The sequence below is a fragment of the Ambystoma mexicanum genome, chromosome 7q (assembly GCF_040938575.1).
Source record: "Ambystoma mexicanum isolate Mex_15411 chromosome 7q, UKY_AmexF1_1, whole genome shotgun sequence".
In the NCBI taxonomy this organism is placed as follows: Eukaryota; Metazoa; Chordata; class Amphibia; order Caudata; family Ambystomatidae; genus Ambystoma; species Ambystoma mexicanum.
Genome location: NC_090941.1, coordinates 647,008,001 through 647,028,620, shown reverse-complemented (window position 1 = coordinate 647,028,620; position 20,620 = coordinate 647,008,001). Strand labels below are relative to the sequence as shown.

Genomic DNA, 20,620 nt, shown 5'->3' with positions numbered 1-20,620 from the left:
AAATAGTCCCTTGGGAGTGGAGAAGCCGTTTTATATGTACTTGGGAGTTAGTATGCCCTGCCAGAACCCTTTGTGACAGTGGGAATAGAAGATGCTCCAATTATATTAAATTGTCCACTTGGGATATGGAATATGCGTCGGACTGTAGAAGAGGCAGCAGACGATTGATACTGAATCACCACCTTGCATCCGGTTTCTCCACTAACTGAATTTTCTTTTTCCTCTTCTCACATGATTTGTCTGAGGCAGATGAAATACCCTACGGTGTACAGGATTGTGGTGAAAAATGCTCTCTGCATTCAGGGTATATCTAAAAATAAAAACATGTGAAGTGTTCTGCAAAATCCTACAGGGTTTGTTTTTGTAAGGCCATGTCACTAGTTACTGGGTGGTGGTTACATTCAGAGAGGGGGTTACCTTTGTCCTCGGATTTTGTGGAAGTCATTAAAGTTGGATAACTGCTTTGCTTCCAAGATTTTAACCCGCTGATGTGGTAGATTTGGTCTTTTTAGCAGTGGTCAGGCTGCTGAATACATTGAAATCTCCCAAGACCTCTGACCATGTATGCCAGAGGCAAGACCACCACCAGTTCCCGACTTAAATCCTACATAGTCTATCCTCGTGGTACACCAGTCATGTGATGGTACCACATTCCTAACCAGGATCATCTATCTCTGGTTCCTGGTACAAATTGGGCAATATTGGTAGCTTTTTCTTCTGTTTTATACTCCTCTTTTAGTATAGCAAAGTGTGAGCACCGTGGAAGCCAGCATAGTATTTTGCATAGCAATCTAGGCCTATGGTAGCAAAGCATCTCCTGTCCTCCCAGCCTAGTATTCTAACTTCCTTAATGGCTTCTTTTGCAACTGGATTTTGGAAACCCCGCTGAGGTGAATTGTAGTTTTAAATGTTGAAGGACGTGCTGTGTGCTATTGGTTAAGCGAGTGAATGCATCCTAGTATCTTTTAGCCAACTGACTAATCTATACATAACCAGGGTTCTGAGTGTATCCATTCCTATCCAAGAGAAATGTATGTCGGTAATGGGATGAGGTTTAAGGTGAACCTTTTAAATGTCCTGCTCCAGAGATAATGCAGCAGATCTGGTCACTGTCTCAACACTCCCTCAGATAAATGCCTGGCTCAGTCACTACAGTACGTGGTTTTGCTAATTGATGTGCCATTTGCAAAACAGCTTGTTGTAACGGCTTTGGCATCAATAGCTGGAATTGGATTTCTTCACCTGCTATGATGATTATCTACATTCAATAAACTCTGCCTTTCAACGAAATGTTGCTGGTTTCTCTTTTCACTATGCTTCAGTGATAACTAGTTCACAGGCTTTTCTGGAGGGTGGTAGTTTTTCCGAGTGGCAATAAAGTTGGAGGCCCTTCAAAGTTTTCGGAACTTGGAGAAAGCCTCATCTCAGTGGCTGGAACCAAACTCCTTTGCATCTTTCCTATTTGGTTGTATATCAGCAACTTGTAGCACACCACATCTAAGTTCCCAAGCCCAATCAATGTGTCCTTTCTGCAACAAATAGGGATGTTAGTGCGCAGTACAAATATCCTTTAACATTATCACCACCGGAGTAGTCCCCTGGTGCTGTGGCAGATCTGAAAAGGAAAGGGGGTGAGTTAGTGGGAACGAGTGGGATAAGTGCAAGAGAGCAGTGATGTGCGGTTGGCAGCTTCAGTTCGGTTAACACTGCGCTGAGCTTGGGGGTGCTTTCCGGTCGGTAGCCATTGTGTGAAGTTGTGCGCTGCTATGTGTGGTTTTTTTTTTTGTTGCGGTTCGGTGCTTTAGGGTTGTGGTTGTTTGGTTAGAGTTTGAGAGGTGTATGTAGAGGGGTGAAATTTTTGGTTGGTTATTGGCCTCGCTATCTAGAAGTGACGTGCTAAATTTCTACGTGCTTTCTAGATGTGGTGCATGAATATCTCCGCATTTCTATCTACATCTGGCATTGGCTAATATTCACAATCCTGTCTATGTATGACCCACGCCAATATTCACAATTCTATGCAAATGTGTACTGCCCACCATCAAAATCCTGTCTAAACGCGAAGCAAGCTAGCATTCACAATTCTAGCTAAATGTGGCATTGGTAATACTACCAATGCCTAATATTTGCTATTCAATCTAGATGCGACGCAGGCTAATATTCATAATTCTATGTAAGTGTGGCACTTTAACATTCACAATCCTATCTAGATGTGACGCAGGCTAATGTTCAAAGTTGTCTCTAGTTGTTAAGCAGGTTGGTGTTAATGTCCTGGTCTGCTATGGTCTGAGGTCAGGTAGAGTGATTGCTCTACTGCCCACCCAGGCCACACCTTGATGGTTGCTGCTGGTTGACGGTTGGACGCTGGCCTTCCCTGCTGTTTTTATATTTGATCAGCAAGACGGCCGTCATCCATTTCCCATGTTGATACTATGTTTAGAGGCAAGTGCAGATTTTGGCACAATCTGCCGGAAATACAAGGGACCCGAATCCTTACCTTAGTCTTGATTAAAACCCTGTCCTCAAGAGGAACCACTGAATCCTTTGCACTGTAGAGAGCAAACTCTGCTTCTTCTGGGTTTCTGCTGATGCGATTTGTCACAGTGAAGATGCACCTGACAAGTCGAGACACAAGCAACATGTGACCCCCTTATTTTTCCTTGCAGGGATGTTTGTAAGAATTCCTACACAAGCTTTGTGGGAAAAACGCTAAAATACAAAAGGGAAAGGTTCTAAATTAACTTAGTGCAACAATTCTAAGAGGATCCAATGTCCAGTTCCCTACTCTAACCAACCAGGTCAGTATTGTAGCATCACAGAAGTGTCCTTCATTTCCAAGTACCTCAGCATACTGCCTTGAACTTGGGAGTTGCTCCTGAAAAGGTCTCCCTTCTGGGATCTATAGTCCGTCACAGTACACCGCTTTTGTGATTTTTTTTTTTCTTTTCCCCCTGCCCCACCTTTGACCCTAGAAGGTAGCTTTAAAATTCCAGCAGGAATGTATTGGGGCTATCACTAGGCTTTGGACTATAGCCTACACCTAGGTCCTTGCACCATTTTCTCCTGGATGCAGAGTATCTCTACGGGACTGGGCTAACTGGCTCAGCCACCTTTTCTTTTCCCCATCCTGTTTGTGATAAAGCATCAACTCTGTTCTATCTTTCAGAGATTGCAGTCTTCTTTTATATGGCTTCAAGTTGCATGTTAATCTGTCGGGGATTGGCTTGTCCATTTCCTCACTCGGGCTGCTTGGGATTAGTTGACGTTTTGTGGCCCCACCCGCCTTTCCATGAGTTCCCCTTTTACTGGACTCATGTACTGCACATTTCCTAATTATCCGTGTTCTCGAAATAATCTTTTGCCTATGCATATAGCTGTATTAATTATGCTCTTCGAAGAATGTGCATGGCCACCACTACGTATTAAAGGCTTATTTTTAATTTTTTTAGGATGGAACTAGGAAGATGTGCTTTTTTTCACAGAAGCTTCTATTGAAAAAACCCAAGGTCCCCCGTGCTTGGATTTCTTATTGATATTTGTGCTCCATAAACAAACCGGCTCCCTGTTTTTTCCCTTAAACAGTGCACTTGAGTACATTTTCGATATGCTTGCTGACAAAACAAGATTGCATTTGCTGTGGGCCTAAGGTTGCCAGTAGCTCTATGGAACTGCCATTACACATTTTCTACTGTCCTTATCGCCCACGTGGGAAAGTGGCCACTTTAGATTCTATTTACGAGTATCGCCTGCAAAATATTTGACTTCAGTTTGTTCTATGTAAACATCTGCATAGCAAGTAACTTTTAGGGGCGTCAGGGGAGGCCTTAAAGAGGCATGCCTATTGTTTCGATACAAAGAGATTAAATCCTTTACTGTAGCAAGAAGCTTACTGGACTCGAGTTCCCGAGTTTCAGTTTGGAGCTCTGCCTTTTTTTCCTGTTGATTTCAGATTCTAACAACCTTTAGAAACCTGCATTCCATGCTTCTCCTTTGGTCAGTTTCCTGCTCTCTAGATGGCCAGAACGCTATTACTACCACTAAAGGTTGCATTTGAAGCTCATTTGTCCAGGTTTCCTTGGGTCGGGCCCACTGGGCACACATCACAAACTGTCACAGGAAACCCCAGATGAGGCTTGCCATTTCCCCACTGCTCAAGCTCTATTGTAGTTAGAGCCCTTAACATCAGGCTCTGTTGGGTTAGCTAGTCTTTGTTGTGTTAGGGAGTCTTTGCCCGCATTAGAGACCTTCTACTTGAGATTGGGCTACTAAGTTGGGTTGTTGTCACCTCCCACAGAATATAGTCCTATAGTGAATTTGATCTAGTGAGTGGTGTACTTCTGAAGCGATAAAGAATATAAAAAGAAAGTCTGACTTCATATTAAACTATTTCTGTATGTAGGTGGACACCTGATGCATTGTGTAAAAAATGTCCCCACCTTCACAGCTCTCTCTCAATTTACCCAAGGAAGCCCTGTGTAAGATTTAAAATCCTTATAGGTGACCTTTGCAGATGGATGTATAAGTTTGCTGGTCAGTGCTGGTAGATAGTATGTTAGTCCTACGGCCACGATTTTGGAAAGGTCCTCTGAGGTGAAAAGCTGAAGACCAACGCTTCTGTCAATCAGTCACTTCATAGATCCCAAAATGTTTGCTGGGAACATATTTTGCCGAGGGATCTTTGACATATAGTGAATTGCCATTGTTTCCGTTTTTAGTTCGGGCTATTGGGTGGCAGAGCTACCGATTTAGCCACAACTATGGAGTTCGAGTGCAAATAGGGAGAAATGGCATATGAGGAGGAACACAAAGCTTGAAGGTGTTATTTACCCACCCATTGATTGCCCATGGCCTTGCTAACCCCCATGGCCATTCCCACACATTTCCTGCCCACCGAAGACACCACCTTGTAGGCATTTTCAGCTCCCTTTAATCAAGCCTTCCCATCAAACTTTACACTCTAAGTGCCTACCAGTGTTTTTTTCATCGCAGTTTTCTGAGAGTTCATGACTTAAGTAAACATTGATACTGGCATAAAAATGCCAAAAGCAGGCCTGTCTTCAGCCACTCGATTTATAAGCATTCTGCGTGTCTTTCACTGAAGTCCTGTTGAAAACAACCATTGGCAAAGCCAGCAGTTGGGGCTTGTGTATAAATATTAGGCACTTGCCAGGCACTGCTATTAGAGTCCCAGGTACTTGTACCATTTTGCATCTGCTAACATCAATGGCCAGTTAACAACACTACAGCAGTGCCTAGCAAGTGCCTTTCCCATGCCTACACAAAAGGCCCAACTGTTGGCATTGCCAATGCTATGTAGATATTCTCCCATGGTATGATCCCTACTCTGAAGTGTCTGACACATTCTGTCCAGTGCGACCCATGCCACCTCATCCAGTATGGAACATTGGGATTGGCCCTCCGATGGATATGTTTTTACTTCCTTGTTCCTAATCTGTAGCATTGAATTGGAAAATATTTAGACTGACAAACTATTAACTGTGCAGTGCTGTGCAAGGCTTCCGTCTCCCCATGTTGGTTAATGCCTGGAACCCTTATCGAATTGTCTCCCTAAATGTAGAATAGTTTTATACGCATGAAGGTACTAGACAAATCTTTGCATGGCTTTATGTTGAGGAAGCTTTGTGATCCCACTTGTGCCTGGATGTCAATCTTCAGTAAGGTTCAGGGCCAGTTTTTTAAGCGCTGTAGAGACACTGTTGCCTTTCCATGCTGTTCCTCAAGTTACATGATCTATACTTTTTGTTTTAGAAAGGTAATATTAGTATATGCCTCCTATATTGGATTTCCGAAATCTGCCATATATATAAGCTCAAGATTGCAACCTCTGCCAAGGAAAGTGTCAATATTTCTAATTGGCTCTCTGTGGAAGGGTTTAAAATGTAAAGCTCTTTGCTCATCTCGCATGATTTTCCATGCAAGATGACCCACATTACTGTTTGACAAATTCACTATGTATAAAAGGCAGCCCACTAAGATCATCCATTCACTCTTCTGTGCTCCAGATATTGAAGTGGAGCTCTGTGTACTTATCCTGAGGTAGCCGTTTTTATGGAATCTCCCCAAATACCTGCTTGACAAAGGCATGCAAAAAGGCAGATTATCACCTTTCTATATCCAAAGACGGTCCCTACCTCGTTCCCCATATTTATTTCTGCCACAGCACTGGGGTGCCCAGACCTGGTTTCGAGATTATGCGTTCTCATAGTTACCACTTAGCATCTGAACAGTGTTCAGAATTGTCACATTGGTAAGGGGAGAGAGGATGGAGCAATGAATGTAATCAATACGATTGCATGATTAGCTATATTAAAAGTAGTACATCTTTGCAGCTAAGCCATAGACATTTAATTTATGTTGGTTACCAATATAGGTTTGACTGAAATGTATGCAATTTTTAAAACCAGCATTTTTCCTTTCGGTGTCTTGTCTTGGATACATGAGAATCGATCATGCTACAGTTACTAATTCATTTTTTGCAGACCATTCCAAAATATCCAGCAATATCTTGGGTTTTGTTTCACCTGGGCCCCAGCCCCTTAACATAGACGTTCTCTCAAAAATATTTAATATTTGGCATTAAATGTACATTTTACAAAGTTTCTATGTACAATTTGCAACCCATCTGCTGTAAAGTCCTGCCTTTGTGGCCATCCATTTTGTTTGTAGAAACAGTATAATCTGTTTCTTTAATGAACTGCCCTTGCAGCATTAATCAAGCAGGAGTCCCCTACTGGGAGCTTGAGCGTGTTACTGCCTGAGAGCAGAGAATGCGCAAACACGTTCACAGGACAAGCAGCCCCATGAATGCCAGTCCTTATACAGTAAACTAACTTTTTCAGTAAAATCTAATACTGTAGAGCATTTTCCTCGTGTACTTGGGTCCTTATAGGACTACTCTTTCTAGTCTGTCAAGGCAGTTATTTGCCCTGGCAATCAGCAAGAAGGCAACTGGAAAACGTACATCACCCCCCACAGACCTGGGATTTTGGAGTCTCTTCTCACCCTAGGAAGCCTAGTGATCAACTGATCCTTTGCACAGCAAGACGCAAGAAGCGAGTGGGATGCTCAAAAATGGGATACCCTTAGAAGGAAGGTCATTGCCTGGAGAAGCATAGCACTCCACCTCATGTATCTTATTTTAAGACACAGCTATGATTGCTTGTGTATGGCCTATCAACTGGCACAGTTGCTTGCAGACACTATGCAAGGTCCTATTCATGCATGGTCAAGAATGGCAAAAAGGTTTCATGAAAACTTAATCAACACATGGTTACCAGGTCCAGGGGCTCAGGTGTTTTTCAGTGGTAAGTGTGAATGTGCTTCACAGGTTTGGCGGCTTGCGTTGGTCGAGAATAGTAGTTTGGGCTTACCATTTGATGGGTAGTGACTTTTTGAGAGAGTAATAGTAGTCCTGTGAAACTGTTAAAGGTAGCAGGTCTACAACCTAACTAATGAGGCAAATTCAAGTGGTCCATCTGTCAACCTTAGCAGAGGCAGAATATACCCCTGCCAGTCAGCTCCATTTTCAGCAATTAATGGGCAGAAACCATACTGCCAGACACTTTATATGAACACTACTCCAGCTGTTCCAAAACCGATTTAATGTGGTTGCCTTTTGTTAGATGAGTCACCTATCAGAATTTGACTTCAATGTCTTTATTGAAAGATTAAGCTAATAAACAAGACACAAATGAAGATGCTTCTCTGGCTGTACAAAGCCAGCTATGTCATTCTCTAATTTCCTCTGACAGGTTTCATGGTACGGAAACGGCATGAAGCAAGTTTGTGGCTTCCATAAGCATCAGGGTTCCTAACACACTACGCTTATTTTTTTTTCTCCATTCTAATAGCATCTTTCCCGAGCACAGCAGCTTTTTGCATGTTCTGTAGTAAAAGTCTTTCACATTGCAACAATTGCAGTGAGCAATAGAGCTACAACCAGAGGACACCATATGCCCAACATTGGATTTGGTACATCTATAGTTGTCATTGTTCCAGATTTTACCTTCACTGGTTTATATTGAATGTTTCATGATTTAAGCAACTTGCCTGGTTCAAAGTAGCTAATTCTTCCTTTCGCCACAAATCTGACCAAACTCCTCTGGCAAATTATCAAGACACAAGGTGCCTTCTTTACATCATATTATCCCTTGCCATGTTCCTGGTTGATTTCAACCCTGCTTCTTTCTTCATCATATGATGCTCACTATCCATGCATGACAAACAATGGTATTGGCGTATTTGACCCTGAGACCTCAAGGAAAAAGGCCAGTGGTGGTTCCATGCTGAAATGTATGCCCCCCTCTCAGTTTAGCCTTCTAGTTCTCACTGTTATCCATTGCAAACCATTGTAGTTCATTCTGTCCATGCTTTGAGGTGCAGCAGTAAAGTAGTGTTATGTGATGCACCATTATTTGCCAAATACTCTCATTGCTCTACTGGCCAATTAACTTTTCTTTTTAGAAGATACATGAGGTAACTCTCTTCAGAATATCTGCACATAGAAAGGCAATGTTTGTTGCTTTCCATTTGATCATGATCTTTGCTTTAGTCAGTTTGGAAGAAAATTACAAGGACAACATTCTGTCGTTTACTCCACTGCTATCCTTTAATTGTTATGTGACTGCACGCATAACAATGCTACTTCTGTCTGTTTAAAGAAGACGCCTTAAAAGTTGTTCCTCGTTTTCCACAAATCCAGCTCCTGTTCCATGGATGAGACCATTCGTGAAGTCATGGCTTCCCAAGACATTGTTTAATATGGTGGAGTGGGGGCTGAATGAGTGCAATTTCTTTGGGACAAAGTGTTTTCTTCAGACTGATCATGAAAATCGTTTGATTGGGATGCTCTTCCCGTTGCTCAGATTCTGCCTGACAGTTTTCCCCTCACTCCCCCAAAGCCAGGTTGCATACGTGGATCAGTTTATGCAGGAAGTATAGTCCATGCTATTAAAGGCATGTTGGAAACGGACCCCAGAACAGAATTTGGGTAAGGATGCTGTTGCCATTAGTTTCTTGTTCCTGAGGAGGATGCAGTCTTGCACCCTATCTTAGATTTTAAGTTATTGACCAGGCTTATGGGGCGAATTCAAGATAAATACTGGTCATGATCCTTCAGACACAGGATTGTATTCCGTCTCTCCATGCACAATACCCATTTTCATATGGATTGCTTACACTGTAAGTTCCTCAGTTTCATGTCCGTGGAGCATTGTTTGCCAGCCTTCTCTTTGGATTACTGTTACCTCAGGGGAAGTTTAACCATGTACAAGTAAGGGTGGTCTCTAACTCCAGGATGCAAAGATGTTCATGGATTTTATTTTCTCGATTATTGGTGGTGAAAGGTGAAGAAATCTTGGCTAGTGGCAGACATCTGCAATTCACATTGCACCGTTTCTACGAGTTCCGAATTTAAAAGAATACTCATTGATACTCTCCCAGCACCTCTGTTTCATTGTGGCAGTTCTGAATATGGGTCCGGATGGCATTTTGCTACTTAGATTTATGGAATCCCGGAATCCCCATGATTTTAATGTATTTTGATAGTCCTCTAAACTTCAATGGAATTTAGTGTAATTTACCCTTTTTTATTGTATTCTTATTTAAGAATTGTTGTAGTGAAAAGGTTTTGTTTTATATCACAAAGTTTAAAATAAAAAAGAAAGGCATTTTCTCTGGGAGTGAGGGTTCAGAGCATACAGATGCCACCCTTTTCACAACGGGAGCTGTGAGCCACACCAGCAAATAATGCCGGAATAGCAGTTTGGGTTCTTTGTTCTGTGTGCTTCAGTCCAGATACCAACTGCCACCCCTTCATTGTAATCTTCAGTCACAAACTAGTACTGTGCCAACTTTTGGATGGAGTGACTCTTCCCTGTTCATCTAGAATGTTGTCTGGTTGTCTTTGGCAGACAGTCTGACCAAGCCATAACCATGCTGTACATCATTGCCTTAAAAGATTCTGCTGGTGTATGATTGCCTGACTTGTTGGGGGTGTCCTTGTAAACGACCCTTAAGTCATCTGGACCTGGTCCAACTAGTCGAGAAAACAGCAATTACCTGAAGCTCTATTCCATTTAGTTTTTGCTGGTACGTTTTCTCCTATATGGCAAGAGCTAGGCAGTCCAATCACTGACAACATGATCATTGTACTACGTATGCAAGGGGTGGTGTGGGGTATGGGAAGTTGGGAGAAAATGGCTTTTGTCATTGAGGCATGGAACAATGAGAATAAATAAGCCTTACAAATATTATAAGCATGCTTTCTCCACCTTGTGCTTTCTTAGCTGTGTTGCTGCTGATCTGATGCGCTACATTAATAATCCTGCGAGACATATCCATTGGAAATGTTCACCTGAAAAATGAGTGACCATTGGAAAGGTTTTCTTTCTGGTTGGATAATATCACTCTTTCTGTTCCACCTCCACTCATTCTCTGGTTTTGCTTGGTTGACTCTCACTCGCTGATATACTGTTGGTATCTTCCTTTTTTTTCTGTGTGCGTTGGGAATTAAAGCAGAATTAATGTCTGAGTATTTGGGAGAAGCCTTCATATACCCATAGCACAACTTTTATAGTGGCCTGTGTGCCTTCACTTCTGAGTGGCGTTGGGATCAGCCATCTGAGGTTTTTGGTAAAAACTTAGAAAAGTCAGTCTTATGTCTTGGGATTTTTCTAGGAGTAATCTACAGAAATGCCTAGGAAAGTCAACAGAATACAATTTTCTAAGGTATCTTTCAGATTCGTTTTTTTCATGTTTGTGGATTGGCAACAAGGCATATATTTCATACGTAAATGGTATTGGACCTGAATTCTATGGAGACTGCAAAACAGTCCTGAGAACAGGTGGGCACCTTTACCCCAGAAAACAGGTACTCGAAGTGCAGACATTTACCAAACCACAAAGATAAAGTTGCTGAAGTTAAGAATTGTTAGAAAAGGGATTTATTTTAAACTGCCTCTTTCCGGAGAGTAATTGGGAGCAGTGAAGGAGGGATGAGGACTGGGACCTGTTGTATTGTTCCCCCTGGGTGTGAAGGTCAACCGAAAAAAGAAAAGAAAAAGTAAGAATTCAAATGCATGACATGCTCCTCACCAAAAATGCTAGTTTGCAACTTTATCCTTCTTAAATATCCCCTTTGGATCTCGCTTCCATATTCACCCTCTGGCTTAGTCTACTTTGAAGGAGGCCTGCACTAGCAACTAGTTAGTACTGGGACTTTCATAACAAATTTAAACGGATATCGAAGTTACTGGTATTTGCTGAAAGAACAGTTTTTCATGGTATACGTCAATAAAGTATTTGAAGGTACTATTTGCAAGGCTAATCCTAAATCGTGCTGGATGGGGAAAATACCAAACCCTTTGTTTTACTTCCTGTATTTGTCATTGGTCTAAGAAGTTGAACCTGACCACTCAATTCAGATGTGCGCAGATACACAAGTAAACACACTGCTGATTTAGTGCTACTTTACTTGCATTTCTGCATAATACTTGCATTGAGGAGGTGTAGTTTATACAGTGATAAATTACTTGATGGGATTTCTTTTTTTTGTTCACAGGTTCTTGGCTGGAATGCGATGATTTAAAGGGTCCATATTGTCAGTACCATGATCAGTGCGAAGTTCCTGCTTCTGAGATTCATATTGTATTTTGGGAAAAGAACAAATCGGCCTGCAGACTGAATTCACAATTCCAATGTGAGAATGCAGAATCTCTTCCATTTATCTGTGTGCGATCAAGTTCTCCAGTCCACTGCGATTGTGTGGTGGATCAAGGTGGCCCTGCTGCATTTCTTAAAGTGAATACCTCTAATGCACCCTCAACAGAGCCCCTAGACCTGACCAATAAAGAAGGGAAAAGTGTTTTTGGCTTTAAAAATTCAACAGATGATGCCATTATAACGCTGACCCTAGTAGAAATTCATGTTGATTCGGAGGGACGATTACTGCAAAACGACCATGTGGTAGGAATTGATGACACAGGACAGCAAGATACTCTCCAGCCACAAGAAAAGGCATGTGCTTATTCGTTGAAAACCTCATGTCAAGGGGTAGCTTCTCCTGAAACTATAGTAGCAAATGAATGCCTTCATTCTCAATGCTCTAGTGTGTGTACACTGATTAGAATGTCGAACACAAGTGGTACAACAGTACCAGAGATATTAGTAGGTGGGCGAAATGACTTTCAGGGCAGCCTAGTCCTTACAAATGAAGAGCCCCAAATCAGCCCGTTTTCTGAGGAAAAGCAGACTGGAAGCATCACTGGCGGGGAACAGGAAAATACTAATGTAGTGGAAACTGAAATTGCAAGTAGTCCTCCACCAGACTCGAAAAGGATACCTAAGAGTGAGCTTGCATCAAACTGGGTGAGTTGTTTAGGACAAGACCCTACACTTTTATTCAGTCCAGGAGTCTCCAATCAGAAAAGTAAATTGAGTAATTCAAAATACAATATTGAGCAAAGGGCCGATGATGTCCAACAACGACACCTAAATGAATCTTCTCTAAAAGCAAAAGAGAGGCAGTTTCCTGTAAAGGGGGCAAGCAGTTTTGGTGGCTTTAAAGCAAAGGGCATTAATAAAAGTAGTGATGATGAAATAACAGTTCCTCCATTAGCATGTGGAGAGGTGTCTCTTCCTCCAGAGTTAACAAACGTCGCTGTTTTAGCCGCAGAACCATTTTCTTCTGCAGAAAATGAGGTGCCTACTGGAGATGCCTCCATTGGTAGTATTCAGACCATGCAAGACAAAGCAATATTAATTGCCCTTAATGAGTCATCGAAATATTCAGACATTTTGAATGGAAATCGAAATTTACTGTCTAATGATTTTGTTAAAGAGCATAATATTCACAAGCTTCGTTTGCAACTTCTAAGTAAACTGAAGGCTAAAAAGAACGTATTGGCCTCTTGATTGACTCTGTGTAATGGTATATTTCCATTTGAAGCATTGTGTACCTGCTTCTGATTACCATATGCAGCATGTATCATCCCAAAACCTACAAAAAACCTTGTAGGTAGTTGGTACAGCAGACCACTAGTCAGTATGTATTCTAGCACTTCTTTCTGCAGAAGCCCAGGTGCTGTAGGGTTCAGAACAGATTTTGTCTAAAGCATATTCAGAGATGAGAAAGCATGAGGACTGTTGAAGAAGAGATGGTGGATAAGGTAACGCAATAGCTCTGCCCGAACATGTCACGATAACCATCAGTCTGGGCAGAAGCCTTCCAGGCCAGCACCCAAATAAACATGTCTGGTTTGCAGTAATTCAAGATTTACAGAGGTGCATTTCAGCAGCCCCATTTCCATAATCTGAGCGATGCCCTGGAAGAAATGACATTATGTACATGTTATGATGGCGGATGGTCAGATTGACTTTGTTCAGTCCATGAACATTTATTTTACAAACAATCTACTTCTGTATTCATTTTCAATGCTGAGCCTTGCATATTTCGAAGAAGAATAAAATAATTTGTATTTCAAAATGTTGCTATGTAAACCATGGCCTTTAATGGTATACATGAATTTATATTCTCATTGTAAATTACCTTGCTTGTGTATTTGTATTTCCATAGACTTTCCTTAAATAACAAAGTTTGAAAAATATGTCCTAGTATGGTTTGCCTATTCAAAGGTAAAAAACCTAACTTCATATGTATGATGTAATGTTTTACAGCATCAGAGAAAGTAGAAAGATTTGACCGCTTTCAAGGGTGTGATCAGATAATTTACTTTGATAATATTTTGTTTATAGCTTTAATTATCTACTACTTCTAGTTCCACTTTAAATTACTAGTCTTGCGTATTGTCCTGCATATTTCTAAGAACATGAATTGTAAGTGTAAATATTGCTACTCTCTCGGCCTATGTAAACATAAAACCATTAATGTTATACATGAAAACGTACATTATTCTCCTTGCAAATGAACTTGCTTGTATGTGTATTTCCTAAACCTTTCCTCAGTGTAAGAACGTTTGTAAGCTATTTCAGTATCTTCTGCTGATTTTGTAATTTTCAAAGGCAAAAAGCCTTTATTTTTATTGTTTTCTGTGGTCTGTTTTTTTTTAATGTTTGTTAGAGCGCCAAAGGAGGAAAGGTGAGATTAAATGGCTTTAACTACAATACAAGTTCTTTCCTCTGGAATATGTTCTAAGGTTTTGTTGAATCCTAAAACGTTTTCAGTTTGAATGTGTAGTTGTGGCATTTCTCTAGAGTAAATCCATAGCTATTCACACTTTTTTTTCGTGCCCATTTGGAATATTTAAAAACATGTTGGTATTTGCCTTCCAAGTGTTATTGAGGCTCCAATGTTCTGGAGTGACGGATAGAATTATCCTTAGATCCAAATTCCAAGGCTGCATGAATCGGTATGTATGGTTGAATTTAGCAAAACTGTTATGGTGAGTCAGATATTAACTGCTATACTCCTGGGTTGCGCCAAACCTCCTGGAGGTAATCAAAACCTGAATTCGTTTTGACAGTTTATTGCATCCTTCAGCCCCTCTTTGTAAAGTGTTTCAGCCCCACTGCCTTTTTCAAAACTGGGCTGTGTTAATCCTGTCATGCCTGCTGGACATATCTCTGGACCAGGAACGACCTCTCCATACAAAATGAGTTACGCTCATAGAACCACTAGACCATTCTACTCAAAATGGAGGTTGTTCGATGCATTGCCCGGAAAACGACGTCTGCATTTTTCACGTCGTTAAATTTCACGTGACTTAGTTCCGTCACGTGTATCACGGCAGTGCGTACATAAGCAGCGTGGAAACTCCGATCGCTGCTTCTGATTAAATCAATTTTGGCGTTTTGTAGCTGAACTCCGGACCTGCGTTCTCGCATTCCCTTCAGCAACTTTTTGCCTATTTTGAGCGTGTTTTCCTCCACACTTTAATTCCTGAGTTGCGTGTATCCTGTTTGTGTGTCAAATCTCCACGCAGACGCTATCTGCAAACTCGGCTGTCCTGAGCTGCGTGAATCCTGTTCGCGTGTCAAATCTCCACGCAGACGCTATCTGCAAACTCGGCTGTCCTGAGCTGCGTGAATCCTGTTCGCGTGCCAAATCTCCACGCGGACGCTGTCTGCAAACGCGGCTGTCCTGAGCTGCGTGAATCCTGTTCGCGTGCCAAATCTCCATGCGGACGCTGTCTGCAAGCGTGGCTGTCCTGAGCTGCGTGAATCCTGTTCGCGTGCTAAATCTTCACGCGGAAACGCTGTCGCCAAGTGCGGCTGGCCTGGCTGCGTGTATGCTATCGGGTGCAATCCTGCACGTGGTTTTCTGAACTACTTTGACCCATTGGTACCTGTGACAGTTAACAGGTGAAATTCTAATTTTTGATCTTCGTGGGAAAGGAAGTATTTCATGAACTATTGGAAGGTGATTGTGCACAGTACTTTGGAAGGTATCCTGTGGTGCACCAACCCGGTATCTAGCGAGAGCCTCGTGCCGTTCGGGATAAGTCTCCCTTACTAATCTTCCCTTCCTTTGTCGTTTGTTCAACTCCTGGTTTTCCTCAAGAACCTTTCGTGGATTACTTCAGTTTTGCCATAAAGTCAGTGTCTGAATTAATGCTAATACTGTGTTATCTAAGTAATTCGATTGGGACAGTTTCTTATGATACTTTATCTATCCTAGGCATACTTCCTACACAATTCCCACGCCCTTTCCAGTGATCCATCTCTCTGCCTGTTTCATTCAGTCAGAGAGTTGTATCATTTGGAAGGTCTAATTTGACCTACCTACAATCAAGTCGTGTGAAAATAGGATCCGGAAGAGCCCTACCAAATTGTATCCTTTTTTGGTTACCGTATCCTTTTCAGTTGATACATTGGTGATTTATGACAAATCCAAACAAAGTTAAAATTATAGATATGTCATTACCAATCCTTTATCTCGGTCTCAACAATACATTGTTGATATAATTGCGTAGTCAGGAGGATTAGTTAGGATGGAGAGACAATAACATTCCACATTAGTTATCAGCTTATACTTAAGCAAAACATGTTCATAAAGGATCTGTACCTAGATTTCTGATGCTTGTGAATCTGCTTAGAATCACATGCTGTGCATATAGTCCGACATCTAGTGGTAATCGCAGAGTATTCAATCGTTCTGTCGAAGATCGAAAGGGGACGTCGACATGGGTGTGACTGTAACACCATCCCTAACCAAAACGAGCCCAAAAAACACTAGACCACCAGCTCATTGCGATCAAGCAGATCAAGCACATAAGGCGAAGGTAGGAAAATACACCAAACCAAACAAGGTAAAATCTCAAGACAAATGAAATTTTGCCTGCTCAACACACGCTCTCTGAACAAACATGCAAAAATGTAGCTGACTTTATTACAGAGGAAGACATTGATATAGCCTGTATCACAGAAACATGGTTGCAGAATCCTGTAGGATCAACATGCACCACAGCAGTTCCAGAGGGCTATGTGATACAGCATAAAGAAAGGGAAACTAGCATGGGGGGGATGGGGGGAGTTGCCATAATCACCAGAAGCTCGATTCAAATGTTTCCAGCAACCACCTCAAGTGAAGGCTGCGAAATACTCCATCTCAAATACACCCCAACAGACAACCACTGTTTGAACATCATCCTATTATATAGACCACCATCCCTGATTTCGGAATTTAAAGAAGATTTAGCACGGCAATTAAACCCATTGCAGGGCCCAAACACTGCAACACTGGTCTTGGGGGACTTTAACAGATGGTACAGGAACCCCATGGATAAAGACGCCATCCACTTAGAGAAAATCCTTAACAACATCGACTTTAGAGTTAGAAACACAGAACCTCCATTGGAAAATGGTAACCAACTCGATTGGGTAATCGCCAACAATTTGGAGACAAGTGACTTTCAAACCAAACCATAGATTTGGTCAGACCACTCCACTGTCCTTTTCTCGTTGACACTAAATACGCCTACGAGAAATAACAAAGTGAATGTACGGATCAAAATTAAAAAACGTAATTACAAAAACATTGAGCCAACACATCTGGAACAAGTTATACTCAATACATTGAAAGACTCTTGATGAGGATTCCTGTGACAAATTGATTGGAAACTTTTCACGTCACGCCAACTTAATGGTGGATCAAATAGCCCGTCTAAGAACAAAAACAGTTAGATGAAATAGAAACCACCAGAAATGGTTTAACACACTAACTGCCTTAAAAAAAAGAAAAGAGAAGGGAGAACAGATGGAGGAAAAATCCCTTCCAAGAAAATAAGGACTGGTGGAAGGAGAGTGAAAAAACATACAAAAAAAATGTGACACAAAAAGAAATTTCTACAATGAGCAAATAAAGCCGGTAATTTCACAAGCAAATTGTTTGAAATACTAAAATTAATAGAAAAACCCAAGGCATTAGCTCCACCCTTTACTCCATCTAAGGTGGACTGTGACAATATACAATCAGCCTTCACTGCTAAAGTCAACAAATCCAGGACCCTGCTTCGGGAGGCTCAAAAACAGCAATCGGATCAAATGGATCACTCAGTAGGAGCATCGATCACATGCCAGCAGGAACCTTTCCAATTTAAAAATGTCACCACAGACGAAATACTGAGAACCCAAACGTCAATGAGACCTACCACATGTGCAGAAAATGCCATTCCCCCAAAACCTATCTTGGAAAATGCCAACATCTTCGTTCCACTCCTATTCAAAATGAACGCATCCTTGCGTGATGGACATGTTCCAGAAAGCATCAAATCTGTCACCATCACACCTTTAGCAAAGAAACCGGATTCAGATCAAAGAGACCCCGGCAATCTGAGACCGATTAAATTGCAATTTCTTGCTAGTATAGCAACTGTCCAACTTCAATCGTATGTGGAATCCAGCAATGTACTACATGGTCAGCAATCTGGATTTCGCACAGCTCATAGTACTGAGACTGCAATGTTGGACCTGCAGTCACACATGCTAAGCATTGTTGAAACGGGGAACACCGGTCTCCTCATGCTGCTAGACCTTAGCGCGGCCTTCGATCTCATAGACCATAATCTGCTCAAATGGGCTTTAGTGAAGGTTGCTAATTGCACCCCAGAAGCAATTAGATGGCTAGCCTCCTTGTCATACAGAAAATCCAGGGTTCACTGGGGTAACAACTTCTCATTTGTGGAGACTATTAACTGCGGCATGCCGCAAGGAGCCAGCCTGTCCTCACTAATGTTTAATTTATACATAAGATTCTTATGTCTAGTCCTCGACAAATTCGATGTCTTTTTCACCAACTACGCCGATGACACGCTGGTGGTGGAATTTAGTGGGGAGTACCAACAGGATAGGGCAAGGTTGGAAGAACTCTACAAATCCATTGAGAACTGGATGAATAATAACTGGCTATGTCTAAATGCAAATAAGACGGAGCTAATGGTCTTCGGTCTAAGCCATTCCAGAGCCAAACCTAACGGCTCATATCAATCCTTCCGCATAAACCACATCCAATTCAAGGTTGTAGAGTAAAAACATTAGGGATGTACATGGATTCGTCCATAAGTGCCAAAGCCCATGTTCTCCAAATAAACAAGAATTGCGCATACCACCTTCGTCTCCTCAAGTCAATCCGCTCCTACCTGAGTGAAGACAATTGCTCAGCAGTAGCCACAGCCACCATCCTAGGCTGGATTATGGCTATGCCCTTATGTTGGGAGCAAATGGGCCATATCGCCAAATGCCAAAATATCCAAAATAATGCGGTAAGGATTATAAAAAGGAACACAAACGAGGATAGAAGGAATCTACACTGGTTAGCCATTGAGGAAATAATTACATTTAAGGCTATGACGCTGACACACAGATGCATCCACATGACCGCATAGTCTTGCCTGAAAAGCAATCTGGTCACGAACGTACCAAGACGGACACTCAGGTCGGACTCAAAAGATCAAATCGAAATTGACAGATTCAAAAAGGCTAACGGACTTGGGAAAGCCTTCCATATCAAAGCAGCCACAATGTGGAACAACCTGCCCATCTCTTTAAGACTAGAACGAAAATACACATGCTTCCGGAGAAAACTCAAGACACATATTGTTGAAATGATAAACCGGTCTTAAGAAACTGATACCCCTAATGACATATTTTGCACCTTGTCCTGTGATTTTGTTTTGTCCATACGATTACATTTCAGCACCCTGATGCTTGTGAGCTACTGGCACTATATAAACAAATAAAAATGTGACTTGCAGTGTACCCAAAATCCCTCACACGTCGAGGTCCCTCAGATTGTTTTTTTCTGCCCAACTTGTTGGTCACCTTATGCGGAGATCGTGAGAGCTTATATTGCATATTTGTCCCATGACCTATGGTCGTCTAGTCTCCCGACTACTGCTCTTCGATGACTGCCTCGTGGGCTTCCTGCTTCCGAAAACAACCACAACTGCTGAGTGACTGGTGAACTGCTCGACGTCTGTCGGCCGCGTGGCCTTGGCCCTCCGTCCAGGCCCTTAAAGTAGTGCGAGTGGGGCCCTGGGTTTAATCTCTTTCGAGAATGCATTTCCTTTTCCCCTATTTGGTCTGGCTGCCATCACCCTCTGCTATGGAGAAGACTCCTTTTTAAATTGTGTCTGTCATGTAACTGCAAATTCCTGTGGAGGACACCCATCGCTGTTGCAATCGGTGTCTACCTTGAGGCCACAACGAGCGTTCATGCAAGCTCTTTCGTCCCAAGACATTAAAGGACAGGCGGACTAAACTGTGGGTGGCCTACGTGATGCAGGCCGAAAGGCAAGCCATTCCCCTGTTGGCGCTGTCGCTTCGGATGACAAGGAATCCATCTGAAGCCATGGCTCGGAATTGGAAGCCATCGACCCTTCGGCAGAACCTTCAGGCTCACAATTGCCCGACAGACAGGCCACTGGCTCCATTATGGGGAGTTCACACCCCAGCGACAGGGGCACACACCGACCACAAGCGCACAATGCCAACAGGTCTGCCGAAAACTTTGGCGGCACCTCCCGAACCTCGCGGTTTGGCACCCTCCAGGTAACCGTCTTTGGAAATGATATGGTCAAAATGGCTCAATTCATTGATATCTCAGATAAATACATCACTCCCAAGAGACCTAGGGAAGAGGACTCCTGCCACTTTCCACATAAATTACAGAAACGTCCCGTCTCTATCCTAGATGTCTCACAACAAGAGAAGACCTAGGAGGACTTGGATCCTTTTGCTCTGGACACAGCTGACCAAGACCCAACTTGGGATCGGGATCAGTCAGGGGATCAGGGCCCTTGGTTATCGCCTGCACACACCCATGACCTGAACATAACTCGTCTAGACCCACCTTCACCTCCACAAAGGGGGGAGTCACCTGTGGATGACCAAATGTTGTTCTACGCCATTTTAAAGAGGGTGGGCGATCATTTAGAGGTTGCTACACATCAGACAGTTCCTGACTCTGATTTTGTTGAAAATATCCTCAAGGAGAAGCCTCCCACTGGTCAGGCAATCCCCTTGCTTAATTCTATAAATAAGCACCTAGCTCCTTCTTTATCACCATCCCTCACACATGCAGTCAACCTTCGGTTTGAAAAATTGTTCTGCCCATCGCCTTCTGACCAGTTGTACATACAGGGTC

The 20,620-nt window shown here is 42.3% G+C and overlaps 1 protein-coding gene across 2 annotated transcripts in view; it reads left to right on the top strand.

Moving 5' to 3' along the window:
• The window catches only part of USPL1 (ubiquitin specific peptidase like 1), a 462,937-nt gene extending 448,790 nt beyond the window's left edge, over positions 1-14,147 (top strand). For both annotated transcript variants that reach the window (XM_069639225.1, XM_069639224.1), the window contains one exon: positions 11,582-14,147. In XM_069639225.1, the coding sequence (XP_069495326.1) occupies positions 11,582-12,933 (1,352 nt within the window). In that variant the 3' untranslated portion in view covers positions 12,934-14,147. The remainder of the gene's footprint in view (positions 1-11,581) is intronic.
• The last annotated feature ends 6,473 nt before the right edge of the window (positions 14,148-20,620 follow it).